At 38.1% G+C, this 12,467-nt stretch overlaps 1 protein-coding gene across 1 annotated transcript in view; it reads left to right on the plus strand.

The window, feature by feature from the left end:
* Positions 1 to 11,906, plus strand: part of CYP26B1 (cytochrome P450 family 26 subfamily B member 1) — a 31,071-nt gene extending 19,165 nt beyond the window's left edge. The window contains exons 3-6 of the mRNA XM_072406678.1: positions 2,659 to 2,934; positions 5,549 to 5,704; positions 6,742 to 7,023; positions 8,359 to 11,906. Of these exons, the coding sequence (XP_072262779.1) occupies positions 2,659 to 2,934; positions 5,549 to 5,704; positions 6,742 to 7,023; positions 8,359 to 8,751 (1,107 nt within the window). The 3' untranslated portion in view covers positions 8,752 to 11,906. The remainder of the gene's footprint in view (positions 1 to 2,658; positions 2,935 to 5,548; positions 5,705 to 6,741; positions 7,024 to 8,358) is intronic.
* Positions 11,907 to 12,467: the final 561 nt, after the last annotated feature.

Raw genomic sequence — 12,467 nt, forward strand, 5'->3', positions numbered from 1 at the left:
GCTATTCCAAATTTCACAGTTCAGGTGATCTGGCACAGGGGAAAACTTGCCATGGTGTAAAGGGGTCTTGGCTCTCCTGTTCTGTATAAACCTTGATCAATGGAAGGTCAAAGATATCTAATTTGTGTAGGTCATGTTATCACCCTTCTTAGAGGGACCCTCGTCATTCAGATCACTCAATGACCATTATTTAGCCCGTCTTAGGCTACAATGCTTGGTTTGCCCACCCCACTGAAAGTAATTACGTTATTCTGTGATCATAAATGTTACCATTGACAACTGGTAAACCATACAAATCCTCCAGTCACTGGTCTTTGAATTGGAAATATTATTGATAATAGACTATATTAGGATATTTTATACTTGTATACTTCAGTTCTGCTTTAAGATTATATCTGCAATTAAGGTTTGCTATAATTAGGGCAATCCCTTCATTCCTCTAATGCCAAGTCATTGGTTGCATAACCATCCTGGAATCTTGGCAAACGGGTGTTACAAATAAGCCATTTAATCAATGAATTTGCTTCAGCAATTTTCTACTGTCAGCTGAACAGGATCCTCAAGCAGAGGCCACATAGCCTGTGTCTTGGCAGTGAAGTTGGCCAATTTCTAACAAATGGTAGGTTTAGGTTTTATAAATTTAATTGAAAAATGTAAATTTTCAGTGTAGGTTCATTACCGTGCTTCTTGAAGGTCCAATGTCTGTCTCCTTTGATAGGCTTCTTTATGGACTTTGTGTCTGCAAGAAGAAGAGCGGTTAGGCCATTTTTAGTAATAGATACTTTTTATTAGGGGACTTATTTATTTATTTCTTACACGTCATCTTTGTAAAATTTCCTCGTAGATGGTATGGAATGTCAGTGTATAAATATGAACAATTTGTGTTAAAATTGGTTGGCAGCAGAGGTATGGTCTTTAATAGGAATGGTAAATAACCTAGAAAGTAATAATTTAGCACTTGAATATAACCAATGTATGAGATCTGCGAATGGCAAAGAATTATTCTGACAAATGCAAGGGCTGTAGGATAATAAAATAACTTTATAAATGCTGCAAATCTTCTAAGAGACTTCCCATTTCTAAATACCTTAATAGTGCTTTGTAATATTCATGTTTAGAAAAGCATCTGCTGAACGTAGCAGATCTGACAGCTTCATTTTCAAATACTGTATCAAAACCAGTTACAAATAATCTGGTAGCAACAAAAAGTAAAAAAAAAATTGGCAGGCCAATCTCAATGAGTCAAAGTTTGCAAAGTTTGAAGTTGCACTTCACAAGGGAGACACTAGAGGATGCACTGCTTGTATTTTTATACAAATCGCAGACTTGAGTTGCTGCTTTTCTATTGCTCGAGTTTCTTTTTCCAGCTGTACTGTTTAAAGTGTTGATTTTGAATGGCTGTGCTGTTCCTAAGTGACTGGAATGGTTGTGCTTTGTCTAGCAAGGTGTTACTATAAAAACAATACACGTGCTAACAAAAATTTAAGGGCATCCCTAACTTTTAACCCTATTTTCCATGGTGCACCTCCTAAAAAAGCTTCCAAAATCACTCAATGCTAGGATTCTGCAAAGTTCATACAACTACAATGACAAGTCACAGCTTTGTGCAGCAAAGTAAATTCAGTTCAAGTTCAAGTAGGGAAAGTAGGGAATGCAAATGACTCACAACCCCAAGATAAAGTGTTATTGGGGAAATAAATTGCGGCAGATGAAATTCTAAAACCTTCCGGACTAACAAGTGTAAGAAAATGTAAAACATAGGAAGACCAGTAAATACTGTAATACATTCATGTTTAATTTATTGGCCCAAAAAGGTTTACCAATAGGCTGGACAATAACAACAAATGAAATACAGAAATTTAAATACACCAAGATTTTTATTCCCAGAATTGAGAGCATTGCTTATTGCTAACCGGTCCCATTATTGTGCAGTTTTATTGCACAAGAATACAAGTAGTGACCAGGCACACCTCCAAGTTGTGTTCTACCTAAGACCAGTCCGTGAGGTCTTCTTTCTTTTTTACTGCCATCTGAGAAATTCTAAAATTGCTGGGTACCCTGGATCTTGAGGTCCGTAGTTGGGACTTCCCCGCCTTAAAGTGTCCATTGCCAATAGAAGTGACCACAGTAAGAATCATTTACCTCCCATATATTGAGCACAATTGTTGGAAGAGGCAGTTTTAATTTCTTTAAGCTTTCACTTTTCAGTTCACCAATGTATAGCCGGACTTTAACACTAAACTTGCTGCAAAACCCAGCAGATAACTATATGGTGAAAGCCAGGAAAGTCTTACATGTATAGACGGCTGCTGACTACGGGGGAAATTTTCACATTCACACATTGCTTGTGTTTCTTGTTCAGACTGACACATTTTCTACTTCATTTTGGGTTTCTGCTCTCCAATCCCTCATGTCACAAGGAGCTGAACTTTATTTTGGCTCACCAAGGAGTATGCTTACGTTACATTACACACAAGCCCTGCACTTGCCAAACAGCACTGTAGGCCGGCTAGACCTGAACCTGGCTTGGCTCGTCTTCGTTCAGTAGGCGTAGCTTCCCCTTGCTGTTGATTTTATAGTGTCCTTTTTATGCCATGAATAAGTCTGAATGAATCTTGAGCTTGATGAATATGTTGTGTTCTTGTCTGTCCTTTGTAGGTGTTCTCGAAAATCTTCAGCCATGAAGCGTTGGAGACCTACCTCCCAAAAATACAGCTGGTCATCCAAGACACATTACGGATGTGGAGCAGCAGCCCCGAGCCTATTAATGTCTACTGCGAGGCTCAGAAGCTGACCTTCCGCATGGCCATCCGGGTTCTGCTGGGCTTCAGACTGTCTGATGAAGAACTCAACCTTTTGTTCCGGGTGTTTCAACAGTTTGTGGAAAATGTCTTCTCGCTGCCAGTTGATATCCCTTTCAGTGGGTATAGAAGGGTATGTATCTATAAATCATTTGCAGTCTTTAAAAATATCTATAAGTGTTATTATTTCAGAGAAATGTTCTGTATAAAGGATCAATTCACCCAAAAATTGGCTGATACTCGAAGGTTAAACCACCTGCCCATAATGGAGCTCCTAACATCAGAACTGGTGAATGTTTATTTAACTGACTTTATGGGTAATGTAGTAGATGTATTTGGAACAAACAAAGGTGGATGGGAACACCCAAAATACATGACAGGAACAGATATAGGAAAAAGATGTGTATTCAAGCCCACTGGCATAGATTCTAGGACTAAAACATTTTATAGGTTAGTTTGCAGAGCACTTAAGGACTGTGTGAGGTCTCAATCTGCTTGGCAAACAGCTGTGCTGGGATAAACCCGCTTTTATAGTCCTGTAATTGAACCTGTATTGACAAAATGTCCAAAAAGTAACAGTATACTCCAACAATATTCACATTGCAGTGCCTGGGAGTACCTGTTTTTAACCATAAAGGCCTGCTTTATGTCCAGGGAGGTCCCAATTCTGCTTTTTGACAAGAACCAGCTCAGCACCAAACACTGTGCATTATGGATTGGGGGGGACTACCGGGGTTGTAGTAAAGCTAGACAATTCCTACAGGGTTGCATTGTAATTTTGGGGAGGATATTCCTCTTATTGAATTAGGGTGAACTATAATTAGACATTTCACCAGCACAAGTTTTATTTTATTGGCAGTCAGGTAGAGCCTTTCAGCCAGGCTGGGTACACAATTGAAATTGTTCTCGTCCGATAAGCGGCTCAGGGCCAAAATCGGACGAGAATCTTACATGTGTACAACCCTCGTCGTCCATCCTCCGAATGACCGCCCTGGCGGATCCACGGATGATGGACGTAGAACGATTGTAATGGAAGTGAAAGGGAGATCGTGGTGCCGCTCCGTCGTTCTCCTCTCTCCATAGAACAGAACTGAGCTCTATGTACAGCCCTCATTCATGCATCGTGCAGTCGTTAGTCCTTGGAAAGGATCGTGAAAGATCCTTTCCAACGACAATTATTGCACGTGTGTATGCAGCCTTAGTTTCACGGTTACTGAGTCAGTTCAGACCTTGAACAGCCCTTGTCTCCTCCTGAAATCCATATAAGCTGGTATTGATTTTTCCAGCCAGCTGATATGGTTATTTTGAGATATGATTAGCACCATTAAGGTAACAAAATCCTTGTTAATGCCACCATTTTTCTGTAGGATAGTCCTGTAGTGGTTGCTGTTTCGACCCCCCTATGCTTTGAGGCTGAACTGCTCATGAATGAGTTCATCATGTACATATTTTTCACTAATTATGTGAAACAAATATTCACTCTCATATGTTTAGTATACCATCCCTTCCTTGAGCAAAGGATTTCCAATCCACCCACCTAAACCTGAAGTTGTCCTCCTGTCCAGGTGAATTGGTGCTTTGGAGCTAATTTTCTTCTGGATGGTTACAATACACAAATTACCATTACCAAATGTAAAGAAAAAAGCAAACTCCATCAACAGTGATTCATCCTATAATGATTTATAGCATTCTGATGTGTCAGTATTGCATATATATATTTTAGGATAATAAGATTTAAAGGCTAAGCTGCTTGTATAAAGAGGCATGAACAAGAACAGAATCGAGTCATGAAAAAGACTGCATTCCGGGTGAATGACTAATGGATGAAACCAATTAATTTTTTAATTCAGGATTAAGTCAAATGCTGCTTAAGTCATATGGCATAGGAATCTTTTTTTGTTCAAGTGTCACCTCTGAAATACCTGCTGCTTTAATAGGTTTTTGGGCAGTGCGAACCTTGTAAAAAGAACATTCTGGCGTTCACTCAGACAAGTGTTCTACCAGTCTATTTTTGGGAGGGGTAGGAAGAGATTTTGTTAAAGGAGCCTCTATCCAAATGTAGTATTTGAGTTATCTGTAGACGGTGGTGCCCAGTACCTCCAATGTTGTATATTTCCTGGCTCTCGACTTGTAGAGTTTTAGGTCTTTACTTTGGAGTGTTCATACAAAATAAACTAAAATCTAATGAGAAGTCTGTATTAAGAGATACATTGAGGTTACAGTATTCTAAATGTGCATGTGAAAGAATATTAGTCCTTTCCCTAGAACAATCACCTTATGCTTGCACATCGTAGGTATCCTCCTTTCTGGAATTACCCCTTGGGGTAGCACAGCTACTCTGTCTCTACCCATACCTACCTATATGACCTTCTATATAGCTGCTGGTGGAGAGACCCTACTGTAGGGCACACTTTGGTGAGAGCTCTGGGTCTGCTGATAGCACATTCAATATGGCGACGGCAAAGGTGTCCACACAGTGTTGTAAGTTACACCTCACCCATCTTATAAGGGGAGCCTCATAACTGACAAAAAACTGGATTCAGCCATTGCTCCAAATTCTTCCAAATTGAAAAAATATGGTTGCAAATGTTCAGCTATATTTTGCAACTATCACCTGTTGATAGTAAAATTCAAATATATAAATAGGATCTGTGGACATAACCTCTCTGACCACAGTAGAATGCATTACCTATGTTCTGGAAAACATCCTAAAAAAATGTAACAATTCATTTATTTGCTTCATCCAGGGTATCCAAGCACGTGAGACTTTGCTGAAGGGTTTGGAAAAGGCGATCCAGGAGAAGCTGCAGAACACTCAAGGGAAGGACTACACAGATGCTTTAGATGTTCTAATCGAGAGCGGCAAGGAGCATGGCAATGAGCTGACCATGCAAGAGCTAAAGGTGATTGTCCTTCTGTGGAATTCCACCCAACAAAAGTTTTTGGGGCCATGATACTGAGTTTGTGGTGCTTTTAAGTAATTGGTGGCACAGTATTTGCTGCTGTGGGGCAGTTAAAGCAATCCTGTTTCTTTGCATGGAATGGGCAAAGCATAGGTTTGCTTTAAAACACCTACTGACTTTTTGACTCCAATGATGACATTTCCCCGCCTGTTACACTTTCCAAAGAGACAGAAAAGCTGGTTGGCTGCTAAGGACCACACAGGCAGCTCATCGTTAGGGCACATTGACAAATGAGACATATAATTCCGAGTGGTCAGATCATTGGCGGCTTGAATGCTACATTTAGCCCATAGATTATTGATGTCATCCTCGTGTTTCTTTTTCTTGCTAGGCACGTAAAAGGCTGGCAGCGTACGACTCTTGCATGTACTTGCCTAGCAGCGAGCAGTTTGTCTAATCAAGAGATTAGCTAGTTCACAGTGCTGGATGCAGGTCTGATTACATCATATGGTAGTAATGGCAGCTAAATTAGTGACATGTTGAGGAAGCCTGCCCAGTGCACTTGGCATCATCCCAGGCAGCTCTCCATGCCAAGTACCCAGGCTGTCTGTAAAGCCCTAGCTCCTGATCAGCTGGAGAATGTTCTTGTGATACGCAACGTGATGTCCCTTGTTGACACATTGCATAGCTGGAAAGCTTTCAGGAGCTGCTTCTTTGGATGCAAGTTTCAGATCTGTCATCTTCATCCTTTCTGCGTTAATGAGTTACTAATCAAATAAAAAAAATGTGATGTTGGGACACTGGGTATGCATTGGCTTTCTAGGTCCGGACCACATTAGATGGTGAGGATAATAATGATAAATGCAAGCCAACAAGGAAACTTAATTTCACTTTTTTGTCTTGACATTTTACCTTTAAAACAAAAACATTGCAAAGTGGTATTTTACATTTTTTTGTATTTTGTGTATGTATAGGCAGAGCAAAACTTGCATTTCCCTTATAAAAAGCTGACTTTCTTTTTTTTTGCTTCTGCACAGGATGGGACCTTGGAGCTTATATTTGCTGCCTATGCCACCACTGCTAGTGCCAGCACATCGCTTATCATGCAGCTGCTGAAGCACCCAGCTGTTTTGGAGAAGCTGAGAGAAGAGCTTCGCAGGAAAGGGATCCTGCACAACGGCTGCGTCTGTGAAGGGGCTCTACGCGTGGACACCGTTACCAGCCTGCCTTACCTGGACTGTGTCATCAAAGAGCTGCTGCGGCTTTACAGCCCAATCTCTGGGGGCTACCGGACTGTCCTGCAGACCTTCGAGCTGGACGTGAGTACCCATGCATAACTGTTCCTCTGGGTTTAGATCAAAGAGAGTGTAGAATGTTAAAGAGCCTTGTAATTTTACCCGGCGGGGAGAGAATATGTCCAAACCTTCTTCATAGTCAGTCAAAAGAATCACTTGCAGAGGATGTGCCAACCCTGTTAGTTACTAAAATTGATAGTGTTGGTGGCAGACCTGCACTTTGGGATATTTATAGACTTTGGTTGAAAAAAGACACATGCCCATCAAGTTCTACCAAAAATAAAGAAAAAGCCATTCTGTTACAAAATTACCATAACATTTAATTTAAAGCTATCTAACAGGGAAAACATTTCTTCTAGATTCCCAGTGAGAGTTAGATACTCTTTGAGTCAATAATATACAACTCATCAATCAATTTATTTTCTTAATATTAATACCTAGTTTTATTTTGAGAAACACATACAGAACTTTTTGGAAGCAATGTTTATTGGACGGAATGACTAGTAATAGGAGTCCAAGAGATCCCTTTGTTGGTAGACTTGAAGGCCTTCCTGTAGGTAGATTATTGTTCCATAGTAAACATCACAAAACAGCATCCTGATCTCTTTCAAAAATCAGTTCAGGGATATTTACTTACTTACCAGTTATTTTAGCTGGTTTCCAAATATTTGTTATCACTTATGGTTATCAATTGGTTATAACTTGGGAGAACATCTTTCCTCTCCTCTTTATACAATACTATCTAACCTAAAGAATTAGGTCCCTGCATCCTCATCGCTCTTCTTATTTTGATGTATAGCCTTACCTTTTCCAAAACATTGGGCCACAAACCGCTATATGAAAGCATGCAGACCCCATGACGTCTATTTATAGCCTTACCTATTCCAAAACATTGGGCCACAAACTGCTATATGAAAGCATTCAGACCCCATGACGTCGATTTATAGCCTTACCTATTCCAAAACATTGGGCTACAAACCGCTATATGAAAGCATGCAGACCCCATGCCGCTTCCCTACCTTTGCTTGTTCTTCAGACTACTGGTAATCATTTTATTCCAGTGGTGATGCCTCTGTAAAGCTGTCATCGTAATCTAAGGAAATCTAACTACCACCTATTCATACTCATCAGCTTTGGAATTGGCATTACCGCTACAAGCCAAGAAAGCATCAGTCTCTAAAAGAATAACTAATCTGTATAAAGACTGTTATTAGGTAGTTACACAATAAATTACCAAATGCTAACCAGAGAGTTTTCTTTGTCTACTGTGACGTTGGTAAAAAATCCATTTTAAACAAATAGCTTTGAATTTTACTGAGTGAATGTTACTAACAGAAATATTGTCTCTTACCTTTATAGGGATTCCAGATCCCCAAAGGATGGAGTGTCTTATACAGCATCCGGGACACCCATGACACAGCTCCTGTCTTCAAGGATGTCGATGTCTTTGACCCAGATCGCTTTGGGCAAGACCGCACAGAAGACAAAGATGGAAGGTTCCATTATTTGCCATTTGGTGGTGGAGTGCGGAACTGTTTGGGCAAACAGTTGGCCAAGCTTTTCTTGAAAACCTTGGCCATTGAGCTGGCCAGCATGAGCAGGTTTGAGCTGGCCACCAGAACTTTCCCAAAAGTTATGCCGGTGCCGGTGGTCCATCCATCTGGTGAACTAAAGGTCAGGTTTTACGGACTAGATTCTAACCAAAATGAAATTGTGACGGAAACAGAAGCCATGCTTGGTGCAACAGTGTAGCCCTTGAGGCCTTTCCATTTTCTTTCCCTGAATAAACAAAAAAGAGAAAAGAAAACGAACTGGGAAACAAGCACACACTCAAAAAACAAAGCTAGATAGTAACAAGAGAGGAAAATATATCCATGAACAATACTAACTTATGTATACCGAGCCACCAAACCGTGACTATATCTCTGTGGAATGTTTAACTTAAATATATTAACATATATACATTGTGACAAAAAAGCTGATCCAGGTCCTATCTTCATGAATCCTGCTGCAGAAAATGACACCTGGAGATCACTGGCTGGGCAAGGACTTATCTTAAGGATTTTTGGAGAGCCGGTGAATCTCCATGTCGAAGGGATTCTTGGGTGGTCTCCCAATGTTTACAAGACCTACCCATGTTGTTGCTTTCTTGTCTGTACTCCAGAAGTTGTTTCAGTGTTACACATATCAGTGATACCAGGGTTTCCTACTCCCGTTTATATACTTGCCTTATTTTGTTTTCTTTGAGAGTAAAAAGAAAAAAAAAAAAAAAAAAAGCTTTCCAAGAAAAGCTTGCAATAACGGGTCATTATATTGAGTGTTCTTTAGCATGCTAGCAATCACAGGGTTTACATTATAATTATAGAATCAGTCAACATCTAGATTGGATGACCCAACTGAAGCACTGGAAGCAGAAAGAGTTTATTTCCAGCCAGATAGTAGATTAAGGTGAAATTAAAGGTGGACACCACTTATAGATACTCATATCTTATTTATATACCTTCGTTAGTATATGATTGGCTGGTCATTGGCCAATTTTTTTCAGATAAAAATCAAAGCAAACTTTGACTGTGACCATATAGGTCCAGAAAACAGGCAAATAACATCACTGCAAAGGTCTTCTCCTAAAAGGTTGATGTCAGCCATGGCAATTTTTTGGTCTCAACAAGGCAGCCTACCTAAATCTAGTTTATCACATTGTATACATTTCATTTCCATTTCTTGTGTGTATAGCTTTCCTTATTATTAGAGGCCAGTGCCTTCATTTCACAAGATCTACTTTTCTTTCTTAATCGTCAGACCCCTACATTCCCTCAAATCCGTCCACAAGCCTTGAGCCATCACTTAGTCTGCTTTCCTTAATTTTCTTGTGCATTCCATTGGGATCACCCATATTTTTATTAACAATTTCTCAGATGGCCAGTGGCCTTTCAAAAACACATGAAAAATTTTGGTAAATTTTGGTAACATCCAATGTGATTTTTTTAACAATGTTTTTATAGGGCAGTCTTTGACAATGTTGGCCGTGGCCTAGTAGACATCTGGTGGCCCGAATTTTGGGGAGAGGTCTAACATTGTAGTATCAAGTGAGTAATTGCAATGGAAAAGCACTTATTGGTGCTAAAATGATGATCAGTCTAAAAAATATTCCTAAAGAAAATGACTAACATTCTTTCTAGAAGGTCTGGGAAACCAGTTGCCTATCCAACCAGTGCTGACCGATCATCAAGTACCCACAGTATCTGACATTCCCTGAAATATTCCATGGTGGGAATCTTTCAGGACCATGTGTTCCAATGGCAGTAATTGATTCCCACCAGGGAATGTTGGAGGGAATGTCAGATTTCCTGTTTTATAAATAGAGCACGAAGAGGTTTATGCCATTCAGTCCTTGATCAATTTGCCCCTTTTTCTTTACCGTAAAAATAAAGTTCCGTAAAGCAATTTTAGCCAGTCCCAGTATTGTTAGTTCCCATTCTTTGTATGGGTCATCAGTTAGTCTTGCTCTTCAATTTAATACATTATTTTATATATTGTAAAATCTTTGCTACATTATGATCTTTACATTTTGATATTGTTACACTCAAACCTAAAACATGACTTGTACTCTATCAGACAAGCACTTGCTTTGGTTGTGGCGGATGATACAATAAATTATTCAATTTGACAATATTTTTTTTTCAAAATTTCTTTTTTTCTTTTCCTGGTCTTTTACCTAAAATACACCATCCGCTCTTGTAGGATTGAGCCTGGATTTATATTTATGTTGACATTTTGTTAGCTAATACCACAGTAAGCTAGATTATAAAAAAGGGATAGATTTTAGGTGGAATATGTAAGTCACTGGAGTGCATCTTTTTACACTACCCTGTGTATTATTTATATACTATTTATTCACTATATTAAAAAAAACATAAATAAAACAAAGTACAGGTTGGGTATCTTTGTGCTAACGTGTCACGTTTTAAAGAAGCACAGTTAGCAGTGTTGACTCATAAGCTGATTACCAGGGAATTTAACATTTTTCCTTTATTTTTCAACATTAAAATAAAAAATAAAACAACAAAAAATAAAAGGAACCAATTTTACTGCTCATTCTTCGTTAGAGGTGAGCGTATTATAAAAAAAGGACCAAATACTATAAAAAGCTGAGAGGTCAGACCTTTTATATATATCTACTAAGATATACGCCTCCATATATCTGTAGAGATATCTATATAGTTTTATAAAATATAGATTTATCATAAAATAAATGCGCGAGTATGCTCAATGCTTTTTTTTCACCACTTTAAAGCTTCAAATGCTGACAAATCCCAAATTTAACCTGCCGACATTTCTTCACAAAAAATAGCGCAATCACTTGTAATCATGATTTGTGCAGCAAAGCATCATGGTCCTGCAACACATTTGCAGATTAAGCACTTTGAATGTCATTTTTGTTTTTTGTTTTTTGTGCAGTCCATGGACTAATTCTCAATAATATTTTATACGCGACCTTAGCTGGCTTATTTTATGTTTTTCCCTCTCTTCAATTTGATAAAATATTACAAGGGTATTTTTGTTATAATTCAAATAGAGATTTAGGATGACGTTCGCCCCTTCCTCGTTGTTAAATAATTATTTAGTAAAGTGTGGGTTTCCCGATATTTGTAAACAATGTCCAGATATTAATATGTTTATATTAGCAGTCATTTTTAATATTAAGAGAAGCACTTGCTACTATTATTATTATTATTATTTTTTTGGTTGTATGAGTTGTTGCTCAATTATTTTTTTCAGTGTCATGTGGTTTCTGATGTATGTATATAATATTATGTGTCATATATTAAAAATAATGTTGTGTATTTTGTGATCCTTTAAAATAATCAGTACAGCAATTTTATAGAATTCAATAATAAAAGAAAAACAAAGAATGATTGGTGTGATTTGTATTATTTTGTATTTTATGGCTGCCTGTTACATTATTAGCACTCATCAAGTCATAAAGCTAATGCCAGCTAAAAATGTGCTACGTACAATAAATAAATAAATCATAATAATAAAATGTCACATCAAATCAGGGCATCACAGACTGAATGCACCTGAATTTGAAAATTGTGTGTGTGTATATGTATTTTTATATTTTTTAAATATACATAATATTATTATTCTTTACACATCTGCCAGGCTGTTCATAGCTGCTTTACTGAAAAATTGTGTGAATATATATATATATATATATATATATACATACATAGATAAATGTGTGTTCATGTGTATATATATATATATATAAATAAATAAATATAAATATATATATACACATATTATTATTATTCTTTATATACACATCTGCCAGGCTGTCCATAGTTGTTTTACTGAAAAATATTCCAGTTTACAGAGCTTAATACCTGGAGCTCAAATTACACACACGGCTCACTGTATTCTCCTGTTCTCTTCTCTATTTTCAATAGATATTTTAGGTATAA

Source organism: Pyxicephalus adspersus, chromosome 3, assembly GCF_032062135.1.
Source record: "Pyxicephalus adspersus chromosome 3, UCB_Pads_2.0, whole genome shotgun sequence".
Taxonomy (NCBI): Eukaryota; Metazoa; Chordata; class Amphibia; order Anura; family Pyxicephalidae; genus Pyxicephalus; species Pyxicephalus adspersus.